Source organism: Microtus oregoni, unplaced genomic scaffold, assembly GCF_018167655.1.
Source record: "Microtus oregoni isolate MIOR12 unplaced genomic scaffold, Mior012 000015F_ref0000493, whole genome shotgun sequence".
Lineage (NCBI taxonomy): Eukaryota > Metazoa > Chordata > Mammalia > Rodentia > Cricetidae > Microtus > Microtus oregoni.
Genome location: NW_024543074.1, coordinates 10,163,606 through 10,189,656, shown reverse-complemented (window position 1 = coordinate 10,189,656; position 26,051 = coordinate 10,163,606). Strand labels below are relative to the sequence as shown.

The window sequence follows — 26,051 nt, the reverse complement described above, 5'->3', positions numbered from 1 at the left end:
TGTGGTCGGTGTATTCTAGCCTTCCACTTCTTAATGGCTTCGATAACTTTTTAAGGAAGTTTTACAATGCCTCTCCATTTTTACTGTGTCGCTAGGGCTTGTCACCTTTGAGCATCCTTGAAAGACTGCATCTTGTCATTACAGGATGCCCTGCTGGGCACTTTTATCTTTGCAGACACGGACATTCTCCTTCTTGTTCCTATTTAAATATTACATTTGCTTATTTCTGCCTTCTTTGTGTTCTGCGCACACAAGAGATACCCTCTGGCCACTCAGGAGTTGTAAGGCCATGGCATGGGTCAGTGATCCTTAAACGCCCTGATCACCAGAACTTGCAGCATAAGAAGGGGTGAGGCTGGAGCATCACTGCACCCCTGCTCGCCTGCTCTCTGTTCAGGCTCCTGGGCAGGGGCTGGACCTTGGGTTTCTTCAAGCTGAGCAGAGTGGGTGAGGAAGATGTGCGGGATGAACTTTCTCAGGAGCCCGCTCACTTCCCCTGCTCGGAACTCCTGGGATTCTGAAATCAGTTCTCATTAGTTTAGCCGTCACAGGACACAGGAATGATTCTTTCCCTGCTGTGTGTAAAAGGCTTAGTCCTGGAAACCTTGTTGGGGCCATGGGGGACTAAAGGGAGGACAGACACACGGACACAGAAAAGCTAGGGTCAGGTGGGCCATGTGCACTCTAAGGGTTTGGCACTAATTACTCCAACAACCTCAGGATGTTCGTTATGTACAGCGCAGGGGGAGGAGTCAGCCGGCTGGTGTGGAAAGTCTCTGTGGATGAGGAGCCTCAGAATGTAGACACTGAGGAGGAAGGAGCAGCTGCTCTTTGTTCACACCGAGCAGCCATTAATAAACACTCTCACATGCTGTCAACATTCACACTCCGAAGGCAGAGGCAGGTGGAGCTCTGTGAGTTCGAGACCAACCTGGTCTACAGAGTGAGCTCCAGGACAGGCTTCAAAGCTACAGAGAAACCCTGTCTTGAAAAACCAAACCAAAAGCATTCATACTGGAGTAAGATGAAGGCTTTGCCAGTTTCCCACAGGTTTGATGCGACAGTCCTTGACAAGGCCACACCAATGGCAACAATACACATCCACTCAACTTCACTTGTCCTCTGCACACTCACTCGGGGCTTTCTCAGCTCCTTACAGTCTCCCAATATTTTGGAACAGGGTAGAGTTTGTGGACACCCGGGAGCCAGGCTTGGCTCTGGTCTGAAGCCTCAGAGGGACATCTTCCTTCCTTCAGGATTTGGGTGTAGGCCCTTAGCATGAAGTAAAAAGCAGGAGACAGGAACTTGGAGGGAAACTCTATCCTAGGTTTTTGTTTTTTTTTTTTTAATTTTTATTGCTCCCTCCCCCCATGAAGCAGCTACTGGGAAACTCTCAGGCCCACACTTTATCCTGTACAAACTTCATGACCAAGTTGCTTACCTCCAGGGCCCCGGAGCCAAGGCACGCCATTGATTCAGGCATGCCTGTTACCTGTTACCACCAAGACATGGATTTGCCCTTAAGGAGCTGGGCCTCTGTTCTTTTTCTTTCTATCATGAGAAAATGGCAAGGATAACCCACGATCCATCCTTCTGGGATCAGTCTGTAATCCTAATTATTTCCACTAAGGTAACTATGAAGTCTTTGAGGGCAGAGACCAAGCTCCCAGACATCCTTTCAGCACCTGCTCCAGGTTGCTGGAGTTTGCCTTGGTGTCTACTCTTTTTCTTTTTCTTTCTTTCTTTCTTTTTTTTTTTAATTTTTCGAGACAGGGTTTCTCCGTAGCTTTTTGGTTCCTGTCCTGGAACTAGCTCTTGTAGACCAGGCTGGCCTCGAACTCACAGAGATCCTCCTGCCTCTGCCTCCCGAGTGCTGGGATTAAAGGCGTGTGCCACCACCGCCGGGCTGGTGTCTACTCTCTTACGCTGTGTATCAAGCGAGCAAGGAGGTCAACCAGTTGACCCTTTTTATACCTTCCCTTCACCTGGGTCCTAAGACCACCAAGAACCACAGATCTGCCCCCAGGTTCTGTGCATCTCCCACTGCACGTGACTTAGTTCCGGGTCTGCTCTTCCATCCTATTCTGCAGAGTCACTCTACAAAACCAGCTCCTTGAGGGGACAGGAAAAAGCTCCCCACTTCCCGCCCCATTTTTGGCTGAAGGCCACATGACCAACATTCACGCTGTGGGGTAAGCGCATGAAGGTGCGACTCAGTGATACCCCAAACCCAACGGCAGCTTTGCTTGCCCCCACCTCTGCAAGAGCAAGAACACTAAACGACTCTGTTCAAAACAGTTTATTTTATTCTTTTTTTTTTTTTTTGTCAGACAAACACATTGATTTCTGGACCACAGTAGAGGATGGAAACCTTTCACAAACTTATTTATTTGAAAATACAAATATAAAAGTATACTTTCCACATCTGTGATGTGAGAGACTGCCATCCACATAGTAATTTTATTTTGTTTTTTTGTACAACAGGGCTTTAAGAAAGCCACACACAAAGACCTGAAAGATGCTTGAGATATATATATATATATAGATACATATATATGTATATATATAAAAAAAATACTCACTACCAAAGTTCTCATCAGTTTCATACTAAAGTATAAAAGTAAGGGTGAGGTCAGCCACAGTGCTAGGGGAAGTTTTATTTAGATACATTTATTTCCACATGAAACGCTTAGACTTGCATCCTATTACATATGGAATTCTGAGTTTGTAACACCATGAATGGCAGATTGGCTAGCCCACGCTACTCAAGAGCACACTCACAGACTCCACACAGGGCGGTACAGTATGTACAGAATACAGCAGTAGGAGCCTTCCACGGAGGCTCTGGAACTGCCTCAGTCCCGTTCCCTTCCCCCCTCGTGCCCTGCCTCCCGGAAATTAAATCCTATCTGAGACAATACCTTCTGATTATTCAATAGCCATGTTTGAACTATCGTTCTTCCCCGAGAGGGGTGGGTTTTACTTATATGGTTTTTTGTTTGTTTGTTTTTGTATTTTAGTTTACTTCTTTTTGGTGAGAAAAAAAAAAAAGAAAGAAAGAAGAAAACAAACTTAAGCAGTATTAGAGTATTGCTTTCCTACCAGCATTGCCTTGTGTAGTGTCTGTGCCCAGGCCTGGGCTCGCTAACGTTTGTTTTCTGCCCTAGCTGAGGGTTGGGGAGCTTCCCAGTGGCTCTGTTCAATGTGCTTACCTGCAGCCTGCCCTTCTTCCTCTACTCTCTCTGCCTGGCTGGCTTTTGCCCTCCTTGGAGGTTCTGGCTAGTAAAGCACAATCAAGAAGAGAAACCAAAACCAAAACCAAAAAAACCAAAAATCCTCTCCCCCCTCACCTGCCCTCTAATTTCCCTGTCCCTATGTGTCACTTCCAACTGATAGAGAGAAGTATGAGTTAGTGTTTCTTTTGTAAACAATTTCATATGCAATATAATACAGAAAGCATGGCTGACCTTCAATTTAAAAAAATGTAGTAAACTATATTGCTTTAGTCTTGAAGATGCTGTGACGAGCGAGTGGCAGAATGAAGCAGAGGGGTAGTGGTGGCGGAGGCAAGTCCCTAGCCCTCGTTTCCACTAAAGACCAAAATAGCTTTTGTTTTTCTAGTTGGAACCAAAAAATAACCCCCCCAAAAAATTCTCAATTGAAAGAAGAAATGAAAGAAAAAGAATTCCCCCCCCCCAAAGAAAACTGAACACCTTTCAGGTCATTAGAACCCACAATTACCCAATGAGTTTTATACTAGTCTAGCAAGATGTGTGTAACATTCACTGGCTGTGGACTGCAGTGCAGCGAAACATGACGTTGACAGCAATCGAGCCATGCTACCTTAAAGCCCAAGCTACAAGTTCAAATTAAGAGAATGGTTATGAAGGATTAAAAAATAATAAAATAAAATAAAAAACCACAAATGCCTGTTGTAGCTTCGTTTGAATCAAGCCAATGAGCGGTGGGGAATGAGTGTGAGGCTATTTGGTTTTCCCAACGGGTGTGAGGAACGCCACGAACCACACACGCAGAGGCTCCTGCGGAGGAGACCCAGGCTTGGTCATCTCCACTAGCCCCACATCCAGGCTGAAGTAGGAAGGGGACCAGGAGTCGCTGCCACTCCATCTCCCCCACTGGGAGGTAAGGAGCAGGGGAGGTCTCAGGCAGATGGACCTGGAAGCCAGAGAGTCCCCTGGTGGTTATTTGGTAATGCCAGGGAAGAGCCATTAGCCAAGAGGGTTTCTCCCCTAGGAAGGTGAGAGCCGGTCCCCACATTCGCTACTGAGCTTAACTGAAACAAAGACAAGGATGGACATCGGTGTTAAAAGAATTTACAAAAATTGTTTAAGATGGACTTCTAGATGAGGAAGGGGGGGACTAATGTGAACCTTAACCTAGGTAGCCACTTGAAAACATATCAGATGTTCACAAGGTTTGTGCTATGGGCTACTGGGTCTCTTCAAAATGTATATAAACATCTAAAACATATTCACACAGATTATCAATTTCTTCTGAGCATCCTTAAAAAAATATTTTTTCTCTTAGTAAAATCATTTTAATATACCATGCCTCCCTCTTTTAAAAAATAAATTAAAAAAATCCAGTTTTGCATATCTAGTGTTTGCATTTAAGGTAGTATGGCACACCCCTTCACAGAGAGGGGGGCAGGGACCTACAAAATGCCATAGAGTCGGCCGGCATTTGAACATTGTGAGACCTTGGGTTAGTTGAAACCACATCAAATCAGTAAAAATAAAATTAAATTTGAACTTGGAAAAAAAAAAGGAAAAAACTGCCCCCAAATTATCAGCATTTTTTTCTTTTCATAAATAAGAGAAAGTTCTATCCTTACTGGTCCTAAATCTGAATAACTATGTCTAATTTTTTTAAAACCTTAATTACATTATACCTATGTACTAGAAGAAAGAGAAAAAAAGTTACTACGCTAGTACCAAGACAGCACGCTTACATGATAGCCATTTTATACATTATTAACAAACGATGATCAACAAAGGGTCTTCTATGAGGTGATGGGGATGTGGAGAAATGGACAGGGGCGGGGGACAGACATCACCAACACGGACAAAGAGTCATTACTTCTAGCTGGACACCGAACTGCTGGGATTTAGTGTCTCTCTTTTTCTTTGTCGCTGCTTTTTTTTTTTTTAAATAAAACGTCTATTTTGTTATTTTTGTAACTTGAATAAGTTTTGTATTTTAAAAGCATCCAGCATTTTACTTGGTTTAGTTGTTTGGAAACTTAAAAACAAAACAAAAACACCCCAAACCCAAAACCTTCCCAAACAACCCAGCATTTTATTTTAAAAACAAAGAACATGACTTTTCTTTCTTTCTTTTTTAAGTTGCATTTCGTTAGAACAGAAGCAGGCTTCTTTCCTTTCTGAGTGAGCTTTCCGGAGACTTGGTTTGCCGATGCCTTTGCGCTACCATGTCTGTGAATGTCTACGTAGTCTACGTGTTAGTAAAATTCATAAAAACAGGAGTGCAGCAGCTCTTTATAATAAACGTCGCATTCAGTGTCTCATACTGGCTGTGCCTTAAGTACCAAATTTATAAACGTAACAATTTAAAAAATATTAATAAAATGTCAATATCACATTTTAAAAAAGAAAAAAATATATATCCACACTACAATATGCTTTAATGCCACCTAATGAGTTTGTATTTCTACAGTTGCTGTTGCCGACCTATGACCAATATTTTAAAAAAAAGTTAAATTAAAAAATATCCTTCATCCTATGTGTCTTTCCCCAGCTGAGGACCATATATTATAACAGCCAATGTCAGGCATGTGCAAACAGGAAACGGTCAGTTTTTCCCACCAGTCACAGTGCAGTGATGTTTATACCTTTTATTTTTAAAATTCTGTTTACATCTACAATAAATTAAAAAAAAAAAAAACCTCTTCCATAGCCTCTCTGATGATACTTGCAGCACTGAGGTATCAAAATAAAAATATATATATATATATATAAACTGAAAGGTTGCTTTCCTAATTTGTAAATAGAAAGTGGATGGAGAAAGGATGTATTCATGCAGGCTTATCCGCTCCTGGCCCGTGGGCCCCCGCTCTGGGAGCAGGATGGGGGACAGGGTGAGGAGAGAGGCAGAGTACCCTAGGGACCTTTGGAGGGGCTGAAATGACTGGACAATATAAAATGATCAGATATTTAAAAATTAAGACTGAAAAAGAATGCCCCCACCCTGCCCTTCCCCTAAGCCAAAACAGGTGTGCTTGGAAACTTTAATTATGTTAAATATTAAAATTGTAGCTTTGTTTTTTTTCCTTTAAAAAACGTCTTGGGAAAAGCAGTTTTTCATATTTTAAATAAAAATCTAGCTAGACCTTACTTACTATTTGAAGCTGTGCACTGAGAGGTTGCTGGGCTGGCAGGGTGCTAATGCGGTTCTTAGGTCTATCACACCAACAGAGGCGCTAAGGGTGGAATCCGGTCGCCCTGGCAGCTGGGTGCTCGCCTGCTGTAGCTCATCAGCTTCATCAAGGTTCCCTCCCTTCCCCTCCTTCCAGGGCACCTAACTGCCTGGGAGCAACTCCCCCACAAAAATATTTTTGATTCTCTCTTTCTTAATAGTTTCTATGTAGTTAATGGAATTATATTTACAACATTTTTTTGTTTGTTTTTTGTTTTTTAGAATTCACAATTTCAAAAAACCTTATAATATGACCTCTTTGAACAGAAAAAAAAGCACTCATAGAAAAGGAAGGCGCTCAAAACATGGCCGTCCTTACCTTATTGCCGAAAATAGACTTAGGTTAACAAAGAGACGTCACAAAAATGAACTGCCAGTCTGTTAAGCAGCCAACTGCATGTCACTTCTACAACGCAACAGAGAGTCTACGCCCACCTCCCGCTCCGCACATCACGACTTTGTTTCAGTGAGTGCCAAAGTCCCAGATGAAAATTCTTACAGTCTCAGAATTGGTACCAAAAATGGAGAGTAACATCACCATCTCAGCATCCTTTAAAAGTGAGAACAGAATCAAAACAAAACAAAATTCTTTTTTTTTTAAAGAAAAAAGAAAATTCCTTAATATATAACAAGTATACTATGGTTAGCTTTCAACTAGATATTAAGCTAAGGTGACACTAGACTAAGTCAAAATTCACTACCAAATGTGATTCAGGGAGATCGAAAAGGAGAAAGGAGAGGGGAGGGAGAGGGAGACCACCAAAGGAAAACAAACAGAACCAAACCAAAATCATGGATTATATACACGTTTAAAAGCTGTTGTCTTATATTACAGCAGGTCGGTGAGATGAGATGTAGTCAACCCTCAATCCAAAGTGTGCCATCTCTGGTTGGGATGAGGAGTGAGGCTGGTGGGGATCCAGGTCTGAGGACATCACCTAAACAAAGGGCCACTCAGAAACTTCGCCCAGTCTTGCCTGGACATCCAGGTATGCTCTGTAGGGCAGGGAGGTCAGGAGGGAGGAGAAAGAGAGATGTCAGGCACACATATAGTTCTTTGTAAGGTCTCGACTATGGTTGTCAAAGGACTAGGTTGTGTGACTGTGTGTGTGTATGAAAATGGCTGGGCCAATGGCTGACTTCCCAGCTTGGTAACCCAGGTATTAAAGCCATGCCTGATGCTGGGAAGGGGCCAGACAGACCTGACACAGGGCTGGAAGGTTCTGGAGTTCATGGAGGGAAGTATGAGTCAGCATGGGTTTCAGCTAGCTGGTCAAATCACACATCGATAGGAAATTCCCTTTCTGTTTAAATTTTTGCTTTTGAAGCTTTGTCGGGGGAAAAAAAAACCTGAGGTGGCCCACACCTTTAATCCCAGCACTCAGGAGGCAGAGGCAGGCGGATCTCTGTGGGTCTGAAGTCAGCCTGGTCTACAGAGCAAGTTTCAGAACAGCCAGAGTTACACAGAGAACCCAGTCTTGAAAAGTCAAAAGTCAAAACAAAACAAAAACCAAAAACAACAACAACAAAACCAATCAAACAAATAAAAACTGCCATTGAGTGAGAATGTGAATTTGTACTATGAGATTATATAGTAAGGGACTGATGTAACTACTTAAAAAACAAGTAAAAACTTCAAACAACAACAAAAACAAAACCCATAAACCACATAACCAGTTCTGGTTCAAGAAAACCAAAAGAGGCCCAGGATTCAGGTTTTCTAACTGCGTTATCCTGGATGGCCTGTGGGCCCAGGCTCTTCCGTGAATGGTACTCAATGTCAGAGGGTCACTTCTGGAGAAAAACGAGGTTCCTGCCCAGTCTTTCACAGCTGCCCTGCAATCGTGTAACTTGACTTTACACTGTTGCTCTCCTGGCTACGTTATCCTTATATAAAAACTGAAACTTCGGGTTGGAGGATGGATATAGACTGGGGCCAGCCTCTACCTTCCCTAGGCTAAGCTCATAGGAGCCTTGTGAGGAGGGGGAACTGAGGGTGAGGAGGGGACACTGGCAGCCTCAGTGCTGGCCTCTCGAGGACATGCTGTGCCTAGGCAGTCTTTGAGTCCCTCTTGATTTGATAGTTGAAGTCATCTCCAGCCCTCAGAGTTCTTGGTGCTGTCAGTCCTCCTTGTTTTCAGAGGATCCTTACTGTCCCCAAGCCCCCAAACCCAGCTTCATTAGTAGCGAGTAGCTCTCTTCAGACTGTTAGTGGCTTCTGGCTCTACCAGTGATGGAGGGCAATGGAGGTGAGGAATGGGAAAGTTCATACACAGGGTTTATTTGGTTAACAGAGGCAGGGGAGTTAGTCGAACAGCAACATAGGAGGCATCTAAAAGATTTGTGGAGCTCAACTCAACTGAGTTTCTCGGATGGCCCCCATCTACCCAGTCTCAGTTGCTCTGGGGCTAGGAGCAATTCTTCAATACCTCCCAGAGAGGACAAACCCAGAGCTGCCCTGCCCCACCAGCTCCAAGAGTGAACAGCTAATGGGACGTTCCAGGTAGGACCTATTCTGGGGCCTCTTCTTGACTTGCCTTCCAGCCTCCAGCTTCTATGCCACAGGACAGACCCGGGCTTCTGTGAGAATGACAGACACTCAGTTTTGGAGGGGGGATGCTGTAAGGGGCTTGCTCACTCCCTGTTTCCTTCTGTCCCACCACCTCTGTATTTCCATCAAAATGATTTCAAAATGTTTAATTAACTTGAGCTCAGTTTAAAAGGTTAAGAAACTGGCAGGGATCCAAATTCACGTTAGGCAGGTGATGCTGTTAATTTAATTTGCTTTTCGCGTGGTAATCTTGATAATTACTCCATAGTTAACTGGCAAAAAATGTTTTCTTTTCAGTAAAAGATGGAGTCAGGCCGTTTGGCTGCACAAACCCCACTGGTTGAGCCCGAGAAACCCACAGGGTCAGTTCAATAGGACCGTGAGAATGGCCCTGCTCCCCATCCCCTGGCCCTGGGCCTGGCAGAAGACCAATTGACCCGCCTCCATCTCCCTGGAATGGGCACAGTATGAGATCACCTTCCAGTTTCCCACACTCAAGAAAGAAAAAGAAGAGGGTAGGGAAGATACAAAAATGGAACCAAAAGAACCAAATCAAAATGAGCAGAGAGAGAGAGAGAGAGAGAGAGAGAGAGAGAGAGAGAGAGGAAGCAGATGAGGGGCATGATTAAAAGCCGGAGGGAGAAATGAGAGACTAAGAGACTAGATTTTTTTGTTCCCCCTTCCTTGGAAAGGGGTTCAGAGAGAGAAGAAAGATGTGATGTGATGATGAGATGGACATGTGTGTACACGTATGAGCAGGGCACATATGTGTACTGACACGCAGGCAGGGCGGAGACGCATGGCAGAGACGGTAATACCTCAGAGTGAGATGGCAACGGAAGCACCTGTTCAGTGGTATCCATTTGTAAAGGCCGTTGCAATCAAAGGGCCCTAAAATTGCACAATTGTTAAGGTCATCAGTGCGCTATACATGGGAACAGATTGTCATACTATGGGAAAGGAGATCACCTCTAAGACTAGAGTCTGTGGTTGCCAGCATGAATATGTAATTCTGAGACACTGTGCCATGGGGAATCGGGGTGACACCGTTCCCAGCTCCCTCCTTTCCTGCCCCTGTGATTCCCTCACCCAAGCTTGTGTATGCTTTCCAAGGGGAAACCAAGAGCCAGACTCCGAGGGGCCCATGACCCAAACAATGCCCGTAGTGATCATGAACCCCACAGGGCAAAATACAGGGATCTCTGTCCTAAGTCTCAACAGATTCATCTAAGGGAAGAAATGTCAGTGCGGATCAACGGTGATGGCCCGTGATTATTTCAGAAATAACATCACAGTGTGAAGGTCCCAAGACCCAGGTTTTCAAGAACAAACAGGGTGTGTGTTTCTAGCTGCTGAAAATGGAAATGAGTCGTGTTCTGAGGGCTGATGTGACAGGCCCCCAAACTGATGCAGCTCTGGGCTGAATAACAATGTTCTGCGTTTGGTACTACAGTTGATCCGAGGGGATTAGACTCATCAAACTACTGATTCAAGTAATACTGGCTTTGGAGCAGAATTGAACGGGGGGGGGGTGCTCAGGAAGCGCAGGCCAGGGGCTGGCTGACATGCACAAGTATGTGAATATCTGTGTCTGTGTAAGAAGGTGTAAGACAGAGTTTGTGCGCGTGTGGTGCGCATGTGTGTGTGTGTGTGCTCCTCCAACGCCAGGAGGCATGGGTGAAGTTGCCTTGGTCCCCCAGGCTCTCACAGTGGCTTTGGTCTCCCCAGCATAGTCCCCAAGACAGAATCTGATGTGGGACGTAACCTGGGACGGCAGGCACCCCCATCTCAACTCAAAATCAAATCGTCTCCAAAAGAGTGAGGCTGGCTAGGGCAGAGACCGCCCCGTTTTCTGTTCCCAAAAATGGAGGGGGGGGGGGGACTGACAGCAAGTGGGCTCAGGCACATTCATGCTCACACACCAGGAGGGGAAAGAACAATACAATCTGAAAACAGCATGCAAATCTCTTAAGCAAATTTCCATTGCCTGGATTAGTCAGATTACAGAACCACAGAGCATCACAGATATCAAATGCATCTGGCCTTGGGGGGGGGGGGGGCTGCAGCTAAAGAACGGAAATGGGAACTTACTTGGAACCTAGAAACTATAAGAAACATTAGCAAAGGAATGGCCTGGGAGGGAACTTCCAGGCACTACTGCCACCATGGGCCAGCAGGCGGGGTTCTGGCCACCGAGGTGAGGGGAGTGGCTCGAAGACTTACCATTTGCCAGAACAACGTGATTTTAGGCTATCAGCTCATTCTCACCACCCTCCCACCCTTTTTTGGAGGGGAAAGTATCCTATTCTTACTTTGTAACCAGGGCCATGGGTTGTATGAGTGGTTCAAGGTGACGGAATGGTGAGTAGAGCTGGCCACACACCTTACACTATGTGGCTGGGCCAGCGGATGGGAGCTTCAGCTGGCCTGCTGTTGATGGGGAGCCACCCTGTCTCTTCTCGGTCCTTAACCCTGGGCTCTCCTCCACATGGGCTGTGTGGGGTTGGTGAGGAAGGAGGAGGCAGGAAGGCAGCGAGGTAGGTACTTACAGCTATGCCGTGGCCGAAGCCCGAGCCAGGCTGTGGGCTCGCTGCACTTATGTAATTCCCCACTCCGGAGTCCTGGCTGGCAGGGCCGTAGAGATCGGCGACAGGTCCTGGGCTGTTGGCCCCTGGGAAGCCTCCGGGCCGCGCCGGGTTGGAGCCTGCCGGGGAAGCGGGCGCGCCAAAATTCGGTTGAGCACTGTAGCTATTCAGGACTGGTGTGCAGAGAATAGAGCTGGGTATGAGGCCAGAAGCCAGGCATGCATCGATCATTACAAGCCAAACACTCGAGAAAAAAAAAAAACAGCTGAGGCCCAACTTCTAACACTCAACCAAGGCCATGCGAAAACATCAGCAGGGACTCAAGAATACTCAGCCCAGGCTACCACTAAGAAGCTTGGAGCTCCAGAAATAGATAGAAGAAAAAAAAAAAACAATCATTCAACACAGTATGGCAACCAACCGGAGGTGCTTCACTGCCCACCGAGTTATCACAATAGAAATAGAGATATATATGGAGAGAGAGAGAGATATTTTTTTTTCACATCTGAATTGACGCTCATGCAGTCTTCTAGATTTGGGCACGTTGAGACAGCATTCACATCCCATGCAAACTACAAAGGAACTAGTTTTAGACTACACATTGTGTTAATATTGATATTAAAACATGACAGGAAACAAAAGCAATTTTGTGTCCTTGAAAAACATATCTTTGGGAAAGGGATTTTGGATTCATTTTTTTTCGTGTGTGTGTGTGTGTGTGTGTGTGCGCACGTGTGTATGTTTCATTTCATTTCTCTTTGTTTTTGGATCCATTAAATGACAAATTTGTATGTGTGTGGGTTTTTTTTTCTTAAGACAAAATAAAAAAAAATCTCTATTCTGCATCCCACCTCCTTCCCCCCTCCCCACTGGCTACTCCCTCCCTCCCCACCCCTCCCATTTATACCCTGCATGAAAGTCGGCAGTATTGAAGTGGTCAGAGGATGGCATATGTCATGGAAAGTTCGGGCGTCTTTAACATAACAGGAATGATGGTGGGCAAGTCCTCTATTGGGGTGCAGAGCAGGGGGATGGAGGGAGGGGATGGGGTGGGAATGGTAACCTGAAGGTTGGCTAAGGCTGGGGTGGAGCCAATGGTCCTAACAGGATACCCACACACTCACCTCCTGCAGGAGAAGGAAAGGGAGGGAGGGATTTTAACTTTTTTCCTTTGGTTAAAAAAAAAAAAAAGACAAAGAAGTGTGAATGCAGAGCATACTAACCAAACCAGCTGACAGCAAAATGCGTCTGATTGCATACATTATCTCAGGTAGGAACTCCAGACTGGGAAAAATCAGGTTGAGAATGCACCTTGGCTACAGAGGGAGACCAGCATCCACTGTGTCTGCGGGATGGGTGGCCAAAGGCAACACGACCTTAAGCTCCATCTTTGCCTATCCCTAACCCATCACACCTTCCTAGTGAGGGCCACAGCCTGTCAAACAGGCGAATTCTGCTTCCGCTTTACAGCCTCTTAGTAGACTCAACTTTATTTTCTGTTTTAAAAAATCTTCACCATAGGACTTTGGGTGGTGACACACGCCTTTAATCTCAACTCTTGGGAGGTAGAGGCAGGTGGATCTCTATGAGTTTCTGGTCTACACGGCAAGTTCTAGGCCAGCAAAGGTTACACATTGAGATTCTGTCTTAAAAAAAAAATACCCCCTACAAAAAAACCAAAACAAAATCCCAAACAATTTCCATTGTAAAAGTAAGCTCTTATTGGCTTTGAAACCTCCAGTGAGTGGGGGGCTGGCAGCTGCCAGTCCGTAGCTTGCATGTTTTGAAGAAACCAAGACTGAGTGATGGATACTCGCTTGTCTTCAGCTTTAGAAGACTCACTTCCCCTTCCTAGCTCTTGAGGCGTCTCTCCCCTGCCCTGTAACAGCTGTCTTCCAAGGCAAAGAGAATATCTGAAGTGAAGGGTGGGGTCCCTCTGGCCAGGGGACCTGTAGCTAGATGACCTCACTTCTCTCGTGGCTTTGAAGACGTGTAAGTGGATTAATTTTTTTCTCCCATGCACTTGTCATAGGAGCAAGAAGAGATTCAAGACACTGCTCTTGAGAAGGGGACACAAGATCCAAGGTGGACAAAGCCAAGCTGGGCCTGGCTTCCACCTCAGCAGAGGAAAGGGCACTGCTGCCTCTGGATGCCCTCGGGCAGGAGTTCCTTTGAAATTAATAAACAAGACAACCGAGCAAGCGGGTTAAGGGGGGAAGGGGTGGAGCAAAGAGGCTTAAAGAGAGCGAACAGCTTATTTGGAAATGTACTGGTAGACAACAGAGTTTCTGGGTAAAGAAGACTAAATCTGCAGATATCATTGGGGCCTTTTGGCTCCTGGAGGCAACTACCCAGCCAAGGAATGCAAAAGGCGGAACTACAGGAATGGAGCAAACCTTTTCCACCTGGGCTCTGCAAATGTAAAGAGCTGGACAGAGGGCTCTTGGTGTGCCTAGGTGCCAACTCCCTCCCTTTACAGAGGAAGGAACTGGCTTGCTTTGACTTAGGGGAAGAGATTGAGGCAGGGTTGAGAAAGCTCGCAAGTGGAAGATGGAGGGAGATTTTTCAGCTTCTTTCTCCTCTGGACGGATGTGTTTCCAGGAAGATACTAGACAGGGGATGAAGAGAAAGCAAGGGAGTTGTCTGGAGAACAAACCCAGCCAGAGAAGAACAAGAGGCAGCATGCCCACGGAAGAATGCTGTCCAGAGAGACCTCTGTGCAAGGCTTGGAAGGCAGGGGGGTCTGCGGGTGTTCTCCCAACCCTTGGCAACTTTTCTGGTCCCACGAGCACCTGAAAGCCTGGTGCCTGAGACGGTCTAGAGAGAATCTCACAGCAAGCTCACGGCACCCCTTCCTACCCAGCCGTCTTTTATCAACCGATACCAACAGCACTCTGGAAAGAAAGGCACTGTCCTAGAATGCGGCTTCGGGCCACTCCCAGTTCCATTGTTAGGCACCTGCTCAGCTCAAGCCCAGCGAAGGGGAGATGACTTGGCTGGCAGGTCCTCACCAGAGGGTACAGTGGGCAGGCAAGAAACATCTAGTTCTGGGCTGGTCTGCTTCTCCAGGGACAGTGGAACCTCGGCCCTTATGGGATTGGCTATGAAGAAGAGCTGTCTCTTCATACTCCACATCAACAACTGTGTCTCCTGTGGCAGAAGAACCACATTCCAGACGGCATGCTAAGGTCCCCAGGCAAGCAACCTAGACATATTTGGGAACACTTCAGGAAGGGATAGGGACAGACACTTGGAAGCTGGGACAGATGAGTTTCCTTGTTTTCTGGAAGTCACCACAGTTCCACAAATTGTGTACTAGCTGGCTGCTGTGGTAACAGGGACCCTCTCTTTCTCCAAGCTGTGAGAGGCACAGGAGCAGGCAAGAAGCCAAACCACCGTGTGCTGCCTCCTGTGAAATAAAGGGCTCCCTTCCCTAGGCACCAGAACTCATTCGAAGGGGTCAGGTGTGACCCCTACCCCAGGATCAGGTTAGGAAGAAGACAGGTGACATCATTTTTCATGGATAAAGAAGGGCATCTTGACTTTGTGTGGCTAGTCCAGCCATGACTGTGCGCATGCATGTGTGTAATATGCAGAAACATCATAGCATGCCTGCAGCAGAAGCTGAGGCTGTTACATGGCCTGGAAGACTCCTGTATGAGGCTGACTGTCTGGGGGCTCACTGTGGTAAGCAGGCTCACTTCCCAGTCAGCAATTCTGGGCAGTGTCCACAGCCCTGACTTAATTCTAGGTTGGTTCTTCCTTCTGAACATGGTCCCCAGCATCCTCTAGGCTTTTCCAGTCCAGGCAGCACCCTCAGGAGGCAGGCATAATGGATAGAGAGGGGACACTGGACTTGGAGTCAGAAGACCCGAGTTTGACCCTGGCCCTTCCCCAACACCTGTGTGCCCTGGTCCAGCCTGTGTCCTCATCTGTAACACACGAGTACTGTGTCCCTTATTCAGCCTGAGTCACCAGGCTGCTGTGAGAATGAAAAGGAGAAAAGGCTTCGTGACTTATCAGGTGTATGCAGAGCCCAACACAAGTACCGTATGAGGGAGCAAAATCCAACAGAATTGCCACACAAACCTGAAGGTGATTTACGAAAGGGTCTAATCCATCTCTTGGTGCATTTAATCACCCTGGACATGAAGAAAGGACTCTTGGGGGAGGGGCTACGTGAAAAGCTGGGACACCTGTCATGCCTCAGGACAGCAAAGCAAGAGGAATGCATTTGAGTGAGAGTTGGAGGCATTTTACGTTAAATGAAAAAGCTTTCTTATACTCAAGAAACGTGTGGATGGCTCTCTCAATGAAGCCCTCTTATCTCATCTCAGGGATGGGAGCAGAAATGGAGCAGCAGCCTATGCTGGAGATGCAGACCCTTCCCTGAGATGCCAGGCCAGTGCTTTTCAGGCAGTTTCCCCCACACTTCTAAGTGAGCCAGGGGGCTGCCATCTGTATGTGGCTTGGCTTACCTGTGATCAGGAAGGGCTGGGCCAGGCGTGGTATTAATCCCTGGGAGTAGGGAAGTGAAGTGAATCACGATAGCCTTTCTGTAGGTCCTGGACATCCAGGTCTTTCTATGCTGTCTAGCGCTGGTTAGAATGTGAAGGGACAGAGGACAAGGAGATCCCCTCGTAACCATAGCACCCAGGAAGTGCTGCACTAAACCATCCAGCCTCTGAAGGTTGCCTCCCCATCCAGCCCTCTAGCGTCTGAGATCAAGATTAAACAGCGAGCCCAAAGGCTGGAAGCAGCTCCCTCCTCTCTAACAGTTTGGCGAGTCCAGGCCGAACTTTCTGTTTGATGTTGAGAAAGTACCTTGCTTGGCTTGTTTAGATCTGAGAACCATCTTTGTCCTTGAGGCACACCGGTCACCTAACTCATCAAGGAAGAAATCAGTCTGGCTTTCCCAACATCTCCAGTCAAGACCACTTGCTGCTACCCTGCTACAGGCTCACCCTGAAGGTCACATGCCTGCCTGCCTGCCTCAGCCAGAGATCTTCCTGCTTTATATGAGCAGTATGCATTTTCCTGTATTGCAAATATGCTGAAGGATTATGAAATCCGGGGCCAGGACTATAGACTTAAAGATGGCCTCCCACTGTATTCCAGCAGTGATGAAAAGCTATGTAAGAATCAGTGGCCAGGACATCCCCGTTAGGACCGGCAGGGTAGGAGATGTTTCGCTAGTGCACACTAATGGGCGAAGATAGGGGAAAGCTAAGGAGACGAGTGGGGCCAGGCTGGGAAGGCCGCTCACTCAAGGCAGCTTTTAAGATGGGCTCCATCACCCTTCTGTATGTAACAGATGGGCAAACCCAGGGTCTTAGGACTGAATTCCATTCCAACTACAAAGTACATGTGATTTCAGTCACGACACGGCCGAGGTACCCCTCCTTGAATCACAGTTTGGCGCTGCAGACATTGCTCTTATTAGCCAGGGAGCTCCCCAAGGTTGGATGGTGCCTAACATGACACAGGGGACTCCATCTCTGCTGAGGACTTGGGCACCTTCCACTGCGTCGTAAAACAAAGAGTCAGCCATGTAGCAAAAACCAGAAATGGGGGGGGGGCAGTGTTGGGAGTCACTAAGTGGGAACGGGCACAGACCAGGCCTGAGCCCTTACTGGGCCTCCTGACCTCTTTAAAGTACCTGGACACAGTGGGGTCCCCAGAGGGCTATCTCAGTCTTCAAAGGCCATCCCACTCCACTGTCCCAGAGGGGAGCTGGGACACCTTCTGGTTGATTAGTATTTACAGCCCAATAGCATCTAATGGCATCTTAGTGCCAGGGGATCTGGAAGCTGGGTGTGGGTGGTGGGCTGGGGGGGGGTGTGCCCAGGGCACAGTCCCTCGAGGACCTGCACAAAAGGCTTTCCACTTGAGCAGTCCTGTCTTTAATGATTGTGAAGGCACAGGAGTTTAATCCATTTTTGATGTAAGCACTAATAGCTCTGTGTCCTTGAAGTTCAAAGCGGGCGCATACATGTCACTAATTAACCAAGCGCGGGGCCATTCAGCTCCCTCTCATGTTCCTAATTAGGTCTCTAATAACAAACAAACTCCGACCTTAGCAAGAGGCCCCCATTTGTCAGCTAGTCTAGGAGTAGGACCGCTCCCCTGCTTACGGTTGCTCCAAACTGTTTGCTCCCAATCTCAGGCAGTTCTCAGAAAAGGTGGGAGTCAAGCCAAAGAGACAAAGAGCCCTTACGGCTATCTTCGATGGTAGTCTTCTTGACCCTGGTAAGTGAAGAGCCCTGAGCCCAGAGGGACTCTAAACCTAGCTTGGTAACCTCTCCTGCTGGTGTCTGGGATGGTTAGGAATGCTTTGCAGCTATAAAAGCAACCAGGACTTGAGGCTATAGGCACACACAGGCTTTACCTAGGGGTTCACCTTCCTAGATTCTGGTTTGATGGGTCTAAAAGGTGTCCCGGCGGTGGGGAAGTTAAGAAATTCTCAGGTGATTCTGGCATGCGGCACTGTTGCACCGACGCAAAATCTTCAGGCTGACTTGCTCATTAGCAGTGATTAGTGGGTTACTGAATTTGTGTGTGGTGTATGTATGTATGTGTATGTGTGTATATGTGGTATCTGTGTGGGTGCATGTGGAGGCCAGAGGCCAATGTCAAGTGTCTTCCTCTATGGCTCTGCACCTTAGTTGAGACAGGGTCTCTCAGTGAACTTGGAGCTCATCAATTTGGCTAAGCAGGCTGACCAATCAGCTCCAGGGTTCCACCTATCTCCACCCCTCTCCCCCAGGGCTGGCATTACCCATGCAACTGTGTCTGGGTTTTATTTGAGCCCCGGGGATCAGAACTCAGGTCCCCTTGCTTGTAACAGCACACACTTTACCAATTGACCCATGCCTCTTAGCCCCAGGTCTTCTGCTATTAATGAACACCAGCCGCAAAGACAAAACCGCGGAACCCTAAAAGGTCCCACCAAGCACACTTTACGGCTAGAAATCTGACAGACTGAAAGCGTGAGTCTAACTCTGTCAACGCAAGGCCTGCCACACCTTCATGCATCCGGCACTCATTGGCTGACCGTTCCTAAGTGCACACTCCACACCTCCACTGAAGTTCCTATCACTGGGACGCTCCTGGCTTTCTCTGCGTGCTATCCTTAAGCCCCCGTCCTTTACACTGCTTACGCCTCCTAGGACAAAGGATAGGGAACTTTGGACACAGCAGCAATACAGAGCTGCAGAGCTGACGTGACCTACTAGGGCTAAGTCTGAAATCTTCATTTAGTAGAAGGGCCTGACATCCAGCCCTTCCTCCGACAGGTATCTCCTGAGCTATCTCTCACTCAGGTGCACCTCCTGGAGGCTTCAACTTCCTCTTAGCTATTCGAACCTTCAAGACCTTGACCTAGGGAATGGAGCAGATGATCTCAGCGTAACCCCCTAGCATGTCATAATCATTTATTCTTCAAGACCTGCAAACCGGAAGAGAGGCTGGGAAATCTCAGGGGTTACTTCAGTGGACGCTCTAAAGACTGTCGTACTGTAATAAAGGGGAGACTGTGAGGCCCAAGGCAGCTAATGAGACAAGGGGTTTCTTCCAGTCACGGGCGCTGTTGGGCTTCAGGCCTCTTCTCTAGTAGGGAGAGGGGCTAGATTTGTGTCTGATGGACTTTCAGACTCCAGGGTACCCAGGGTGCTGTGTGTCTCTGTAATGCTGGACTTTCCAAGGCCTGGGAAGCTCACCCTCTCCAAGACATAGTCAGAAATAACTTCCAGAAAGAGGGAAGCTGGCTGGGGAGGAGGGCTGGGCAGCTTCCCTCACACATCAGTGAGTACCCAGGCTTGCGTTCACTGTTTGCCACAGACCTGGACAGACCACTTTATTAATATTAATAAGTAGCCAGGAACAAAGGGCCCATTTATTTTTAGCCTTCTTTAATTGTGTAGTAATTACTCATCTACAAAACAAATGAGCCCCTGTTTGCAGTTGCTATGGTACCTGGTGCCCAAGCCTTCCTGCAAGAAGATTGGGCAAGGAGTCTGTTGCGTTTGTGGCCACTCCCCTTTCTCCACCATTGGCCCACAGCACAGCCCCAGCAACTGGGCAGCCAATGGTCTCCTTGCTCTAGGGCTGGGCTGTGTTTCCCAGGCACTTTCCAGAGGCACTTTGTGCAAAGGCGAAGGGACGCTGACTCCTGGCTGAGAAGTCTGCTATGGAGAGATTCCCTCCCTTGCTCCATGGCCTCAGACAGTGACTAACTTCCTTCACTCCTATTTTAACTAATAAGGTTCCCTTCAGATAATTTTGTTTCGTCAGGCTTCCCCTTGCGGGACCACACCTCTTCTGGGTCTCTTTTGTCTGACATTGGTCTGAATGAACACAGGGACCAGATCAAAATGTCAGTCAAAGGACAGCCAGGCAGAAGTATGGCGGTGAGGCTGCAACAGCAGAAGCAGGTGCGAAAACCCACATAGCGTGCCTCCTGAGACCACTTGTCAGCGATTTGGGGTTATCGCCTCCCCTAAGGATAGGGAGAATTGGATGGGAGCAGCTACGCCTTTCTGCTGAGTGTTTAAGAGCTGCAGCCTCGCTACACTGTTACATGGCTGGGAATACAGGCTGATGGGGCAGGCTCAAATCCTGTCACTGCCACCGCAGATAAACCACTATCTTCCCCGAGACACAGTTTATAATCGTTAAAATGGGAAGGGGGGCTGATGGTATACCCATAATGGTTTCAGAATTAAGTGGGGTATGGCGTGTGGGCATGGCACACAGCGCTTGGCTCGCTTATATAATGTGAGCAACTACTGATGAACTGTTGTTAATATTATTATGAATTATTAAAGCTGGGGAGTGTCTCTACTATTCTCTCATTAACAAGATACTCTTCCTTAAGGCAACTCCCCAGCAGGTGTCTACTTTGTGATGTTGGCAGGAATCCTCCCGTTCCACACTAGAGTGGACTTCACTGTAGCTCCCTTGCCCTCTGACTAATCCCAACAGCCAATCACAGCTGCTCAAAAGCACTCTTTTCTTGTCCCTTGCCCTATGGCATCCCAAGCTGGAAAAGGGAGACTTCTATTAATATTCCTAAGCATCCAGAAGCAAAAGGCCCCTTTATTTTCTGTGCTCCTTAACTGCACAGCGATTACCCATCTGTACAATCCGCTTATTTGGCCTCCTGCAGGACAGATGGTCTGTCTTGTATGGAAGAGCTGCCGTCGACCCTGAGATCCATACGAAATATATTTTAAGAATGTGTTCAGGCAGTGGTGGCAAACACCTTTATTCCTAGCACTTGAAAGGCAGAGGCAGGCGGATCTCTGTGAGCTGGAGGCCAGCCTGGTCTACAGAGTGAGTTTCAGGACAGCCAGAGCTACCCTGCCTCAAAAAGTTTTTAAGTATAATTTTTTTTTATTTTTCCATTTGTGCTTGTGTGTGCACACACACTGGTGTATATATGTACCTTTGGAGGCCGGAGGGTGATGTCAGGTGTCTTCTATTGTCCTCAGCTCATTTTTTGGAAGAACCAAGGGGCTAGACCAGATAGTGCCACCGGCATCTTCCTGTCTCCACCTCCCTAGTGCCCAGTGCTCACTTGCTGTCACACCTGGCTTTTTACAAGGATGCTGGAGATCCGAACTCAGGTCCTCGTGCATATGCATCAAGCACTCTACCGGCTGAGCCACCTCCCCAGTCCACGGAAATATTTTTAACGACTCATAACCTTGACTGTCATTCAGAAGTCACCAAGCAGCAAGGTGGCTGAGGACACAGAACAAAGGCTAGGGGACCCAGGTAGGGTTCATCAGGTATGGCTTTCTGCTGGTTTGAGCCAGACAAAGACAAGAAATGGCCTAGCAGAAGAATGAGGGCAGTGGCTGCCATGAGGGCAAAGGAATGGGAACCAACAGCCTGAGGAAGGCAGTGGGTGACAACCTGCCAGCGAAAGTGGAGTGGAGATGTGAGGGCACTGATGTCCTGTCAAGGAATGTGTTTAGTGTCTGTCTTCCAGATTCCCAGCCGCACACACAGCCTTGCTTCCTGGATTGAGGGGCTAAAGCTGTCTACTCTGGGCCCTGTCCGCTCTTCTTTCTTTCGCCCCACTTCCTTCCCCACTGCACTGAATTCTCCAGCCAAAGCGAACCATCTGCAAGGCTTCCAATGGATTCTTCTGTTCTAGACTAGTTAACCATATCCCTCCTGTGCTATTTCTTTGTGAGGAACAGGTTTCTGTGACTGGGTTTTTGATATTGTATTGTCATTAATTACCCGTTGTCTTCACACCAGGCTGGCAACTCCTTAAGGGTGTGGACAGTGTGGGTGTTTATCCATGAACCCCCAGGACTGTGGCAGGTGCCTCCGGCCATTATTACAACTTAATTTCCTTTTTCTTTATCAGCCCTCAAGTTTACCTTTAGGACTTTGTCCTCTCCACAGCCCCCACTATATAAAAGCCATTTGGTTTAGAAGTAGATAGATCGAATATATGGCGATTGGCTCTTATAATACAGGCCTTAGCCAATCAGCATAAAGCTCTTGGCTTTTGCTAAAACTCTGGACCATCTTCTGTGTGGTCTTGCACTGTACTGCACTGCACATTTAAGGTAGATCTCGTACAGCTCACGCTGGCTTTGTATTGGGAATGTAGCTGAGGCCTTGAACTTCTGGATTTCCCTGTCGAGGCTAGGGGGATATGCCATCTGCTAGGTGTGTGTAATGCTGGGGATGAAACCCAGGGCTTCTTGCAAACGAAGTTAAGCACACTACCAACTTCGCTACATCTCCAACTCCACCTCCTTCTTTAGATTTCAGGAATTCTCACACCCCTCAGTACCTCCACCAGGGGCAGCAGGCCTCCAGGCCCGTGGATAATACACTCTCCTCACTTGTGGAGCACCCAGGAGAACCTAGACACTTCCCAGCATTCCTCTAGAGCGCATGAGTGGCGGCCATTTTACTCAAGGGAGTGGGACGTGTCACCTACTGCAGACTATTCCACTGATTTAAAGACCATTAACATTCCCTGACTCTATTCACTTCAGGATTAACTTATACTTTGGTCCGGACTTTAAGGCTAGTCACTAATTGCTCTAGAGTTGATTTATCAAGTGCATGGTATTTCTATTACAAAATTATTGATTGGAGCTGATGTATTGTATCCTCCACAGGGCTGGTCCAAAGCCCTTGGAAAATGAGTGAAGCTGAGGCCAGCGGCAGGAGTCGTGTGCGTTACTATAGATTCGGTGAAGTTACTTAAAACCTATTGCCAGTCTTTATGGCTAAAGTCCTGGCTCTCTTAGAAATGAAAATTTTAGTGACAAGCTGGGACAGGCAGGGGCTTGAGGGAGGAACACTGAAGTAACACCCTGTGGGTTGGGTAAGTCTACCTAGTTTCAGTGCCCAGTCCTCGTGGGTCAGAGTTTGTTTTCTCTCTGGGCCACTGTACTGATTCTATTTACATCAACAAAGTGACTATATCCTAACAAGAGGCTCTCTCCATGACTTTCCCCACACATAGGCTACAGTTCCCAAAGGGATGTTTGTTGCTGACACAGGGAGGTTGGCAGGAAGTTGAGAGAGCTTTTCTGTGTCCCCTTACTTCTCATCCCCCATCAGATCTTGCTGACAGAGGTGCAGAAAAGGTATGTGCAGAGATGAAGGCACACACTGACCCATTTTCCTTTCTGTCTGTGCGCACACGCATGCATGCAAGTGTACTTAGCTGTGTGTGCATGCATGTGTGCAGGTGTAGACGCATGTATGCAAGTGTACTTAGCTGTGTGTGCATGCATGTGTGTGCAGGTGTTCTTGGCTGTTTGTGCACATGCGTGCAGGTGTACTTAGCTGTGTGTGCATGCATGTGTGTGCAGGTGTTCTTAGCTGTGTGTGCGTGCGTGTAGAGGTCAGAGGCTGATATTGGATATTTTCCTTTATTGCTTTTCGCCTTATTTTTTGAGACAGGGTCTCTCACTGAACCTGGAGTTTGCCATTTTAGCTACACTGGCTGTCCCACGAGCTTCCATGATCTGTCTGTCTGTCCACCTAATGCTGGGGGTTACAGGTGTGTGCTGTCACATGCTGCTGTACCTGGCTTTTCTGAGTTCTAGAGATCTGAACTCAGGTCCTCATGCTTAAGGGGCAAGTATTTTACCCACTGATCCATCTCCCAAGTTCGCTTTCCTGTTTTAAAATGAAGCTGGGAGTGGTCATTATCAGGCCAGAGACCACATCATGGCAAACAGGGACTCTCCTGGAAGCCACAGGATTACTGCTTATGTCCTATGGCTTCAGGATGTCCTCCAGCATGGGGGTCGGGGTGGAGGGCTTTGAGACATTTTCACAAAGGTGGCAGCAGAGATCCAGAGCCATCTCAGAAAAGTTGGGATGTCCATGCCAGTGTCTTGGGTACTAATCTCCTTCTCTGATTCAGGAGAGGCTGACAAGTCCTGAGACAGGCATGCCAGTCCGCTTGCCTGCCTTCTGGGCTGGAGCTCTGAGGGGTCCAGACTACAGGCACCAGAGCCTCCTTCTCAGCAAACTGTCCTGGGATGCAGGACACCAGGGCTTCTGCTCTCATTTGCTGCCACTACTCCCCAGTCCTAGGTCATTTAGCACCGGCAGCAGCATGAAAGCCAAGCCTCAGCCATTTTCTTCTGCCGATCTCCCCTGTCCTCAGGGAGACCTTGCTGGAAGGATGGCTCCTCCTGTATTTTTCCACCTGGAGCCTTGCTGTCCTCATTCTGTCTGTCCCGGCGCATGCTCAGTTCCTATCTGTTCTAACAGTGCTAGAGCATCGCTGCTTTTATTTCCCCTTGAGGCTTCTATTTCATTCTACCACGATATGGCCTTTGGAAGATGTTATGGACTCCGTGACTTTTTCCTGGATTCTGTAGCCCGTGGTAGATAACTTGTATGCTATAGGTCTTGAACCATGCCCCTGCTGGATGCTGAGCACCTTGACTCGACACACAGTTCTAGGCAGTAACTAATATCCCCACTTCATATGGTCTCAGAAAGTTAGGTATAGAAGCTCTGAGGCCTCTTGTGCTCCCTTATGGCTTGTCACACATGCAGAGAAGACAGTGTGTCCAAACACACAAGCCCCAAGTAGAAAACAAAGGTCCCCTCCAGAAAACCCTTCTAGAGAGACCTAGGGGGAAACTGGGTGGCCTCTTCTTTGGCTGTCCCAGGCCCGTCATACGTCTCTCTTCCCTGCAAAGTTGTGCCAGGCACCTCACCACTAGGGATACTGGGCCATCATTGACGCCATTGGCCCCTGTCATCATCACCGTTCCTAAGAGGCAATGCCAGCATCAACCAGAGCCAAAGGTACTGCCTGTCTGCAGGGGCCACAGCTCTTGTCCCTTCTCTGCCACATCTTAGCTCCCTCCACCCCCAGGAGCAGATGACACGGGCTGACCTTTTCATAGGGACCTGTGTCCCTGAAGGGCTCAAAGAGAAGCTGAGCTTAGAGAAGCCTGGCCAATGGACTTAAAAGACAAAAAACAAAAACACAAAAAAAAACCAAGAAAAGATCTGCTGCTTTGGTCAAGAACAGTGTGGGGAAGATAAGACCCTGGAAGAACCAGACGACTCCTTCCAACTCTGGCTCCACTCACTCCGCTATGGGGAGCACGGATCTCGGTTGGGTGGGCTCGAGCTGAGGGGTGGTGACCCAGTTCTAGACTGGGAGAGTGGGGATCGTGAGGAGAGGTGGTGGTGGCTGATGGCGAGAACATGGATCCAAGCCCCCTGGCAACATTGAAAACATGGAACCCCTTCTCCTTCCTGGTCCCCCATGCTATCCTTCAGATGGCGGTGTTGGGCCGCACCTTCGGAGACCCTGTAATATCAACTCAACAATGCATGTTCTACAACTACAGCTACAGCTACCAGGACATCTACTACAGTGCATGCATTTAGTTCAGTCCCACAGATACATACAATCTAAGAACAGGCAAGGGAGGTGTGAAATGTTTTACTAGACAACAGGTGTTTTGGAGTTGTAACTGATAAAAAAAAAATAGAAAACGAAAGTGTACAAAAAAGGACATTTCTCGAGAGTTGGATATGAGTTTGTTTCTTGAACTGTTTCATCTGAACAAGCAAACATGCAAACCAGCTGGTACTAACAGGAAGCTGGACACTGAGAGAGGATTAATAGGTGTGGACAAACCTTCCCGCTGAGCGTGCTCAGAAGAGTGTTTGAGAGGAGGTGTGCAGGTCCTAGTGTAAGAGAGGCGGGAAAGTATGCCTCAGAGACACTCTCTCACCGCAGCCCCAACCAAGCAAGAGAAAAGACAACAGAAACATGACTGCCCACACTCACCACCACCATCAGGAGCTCATGTCACCAGACTGGAACAAAGCTGGCAAGTATAAAGTACAGTACGGGGTCCTGGCCGGGGCCTGAGGGTGGGTAGGGATGGGGGTGACACCAGGGGGCGCTCTGCAAGCTCCTAAGAGTGATACAAGGA

At 47.6% G+C, this 26,051-nt stretch overlaps 1 protein-coding gene across 8 annotated transcripts in view; it reads right to left on the bottom strand.

The window, feature by feature from the left end:
- Nucleotides 1–2,291: 2,291 nt before the first annotated feature.
- Nucleotides 2,292–26,051, bottom strand: part of Msi2 (musashi RNA binding protein 2) — a 370,828-nt gene continuing 347,068 nt past the window's right edge. For 2 of the 8 annotated variants that reach the window (XM_041664105.1, XM_041664107.1), the window contains 3 exons: nt 11,557–11,765; nt 9,826–9,898; nt 2,292–7,452 (listed from right to left, as the gene is read on the bottom strand). In XM_041664105.1, the coding sequence (XP_041520039.1) occupies nt 9,857–9,898; nt 11,557–11,765 (251 nt within the window). In that variant the 3' untranslated portion in view covers nt 2,292–7,452; nt 9,826–9,856. The remainder of the gene's footprint in view (nt 7,453–9,825; nt 9,899–11,556; nt 11,766–26,051) is intronic. The other 6 variants (XM_041664109.1, XM_041664110.1, XM_041664106.1 and 3 more) reach the window with 3 other exon arrangements.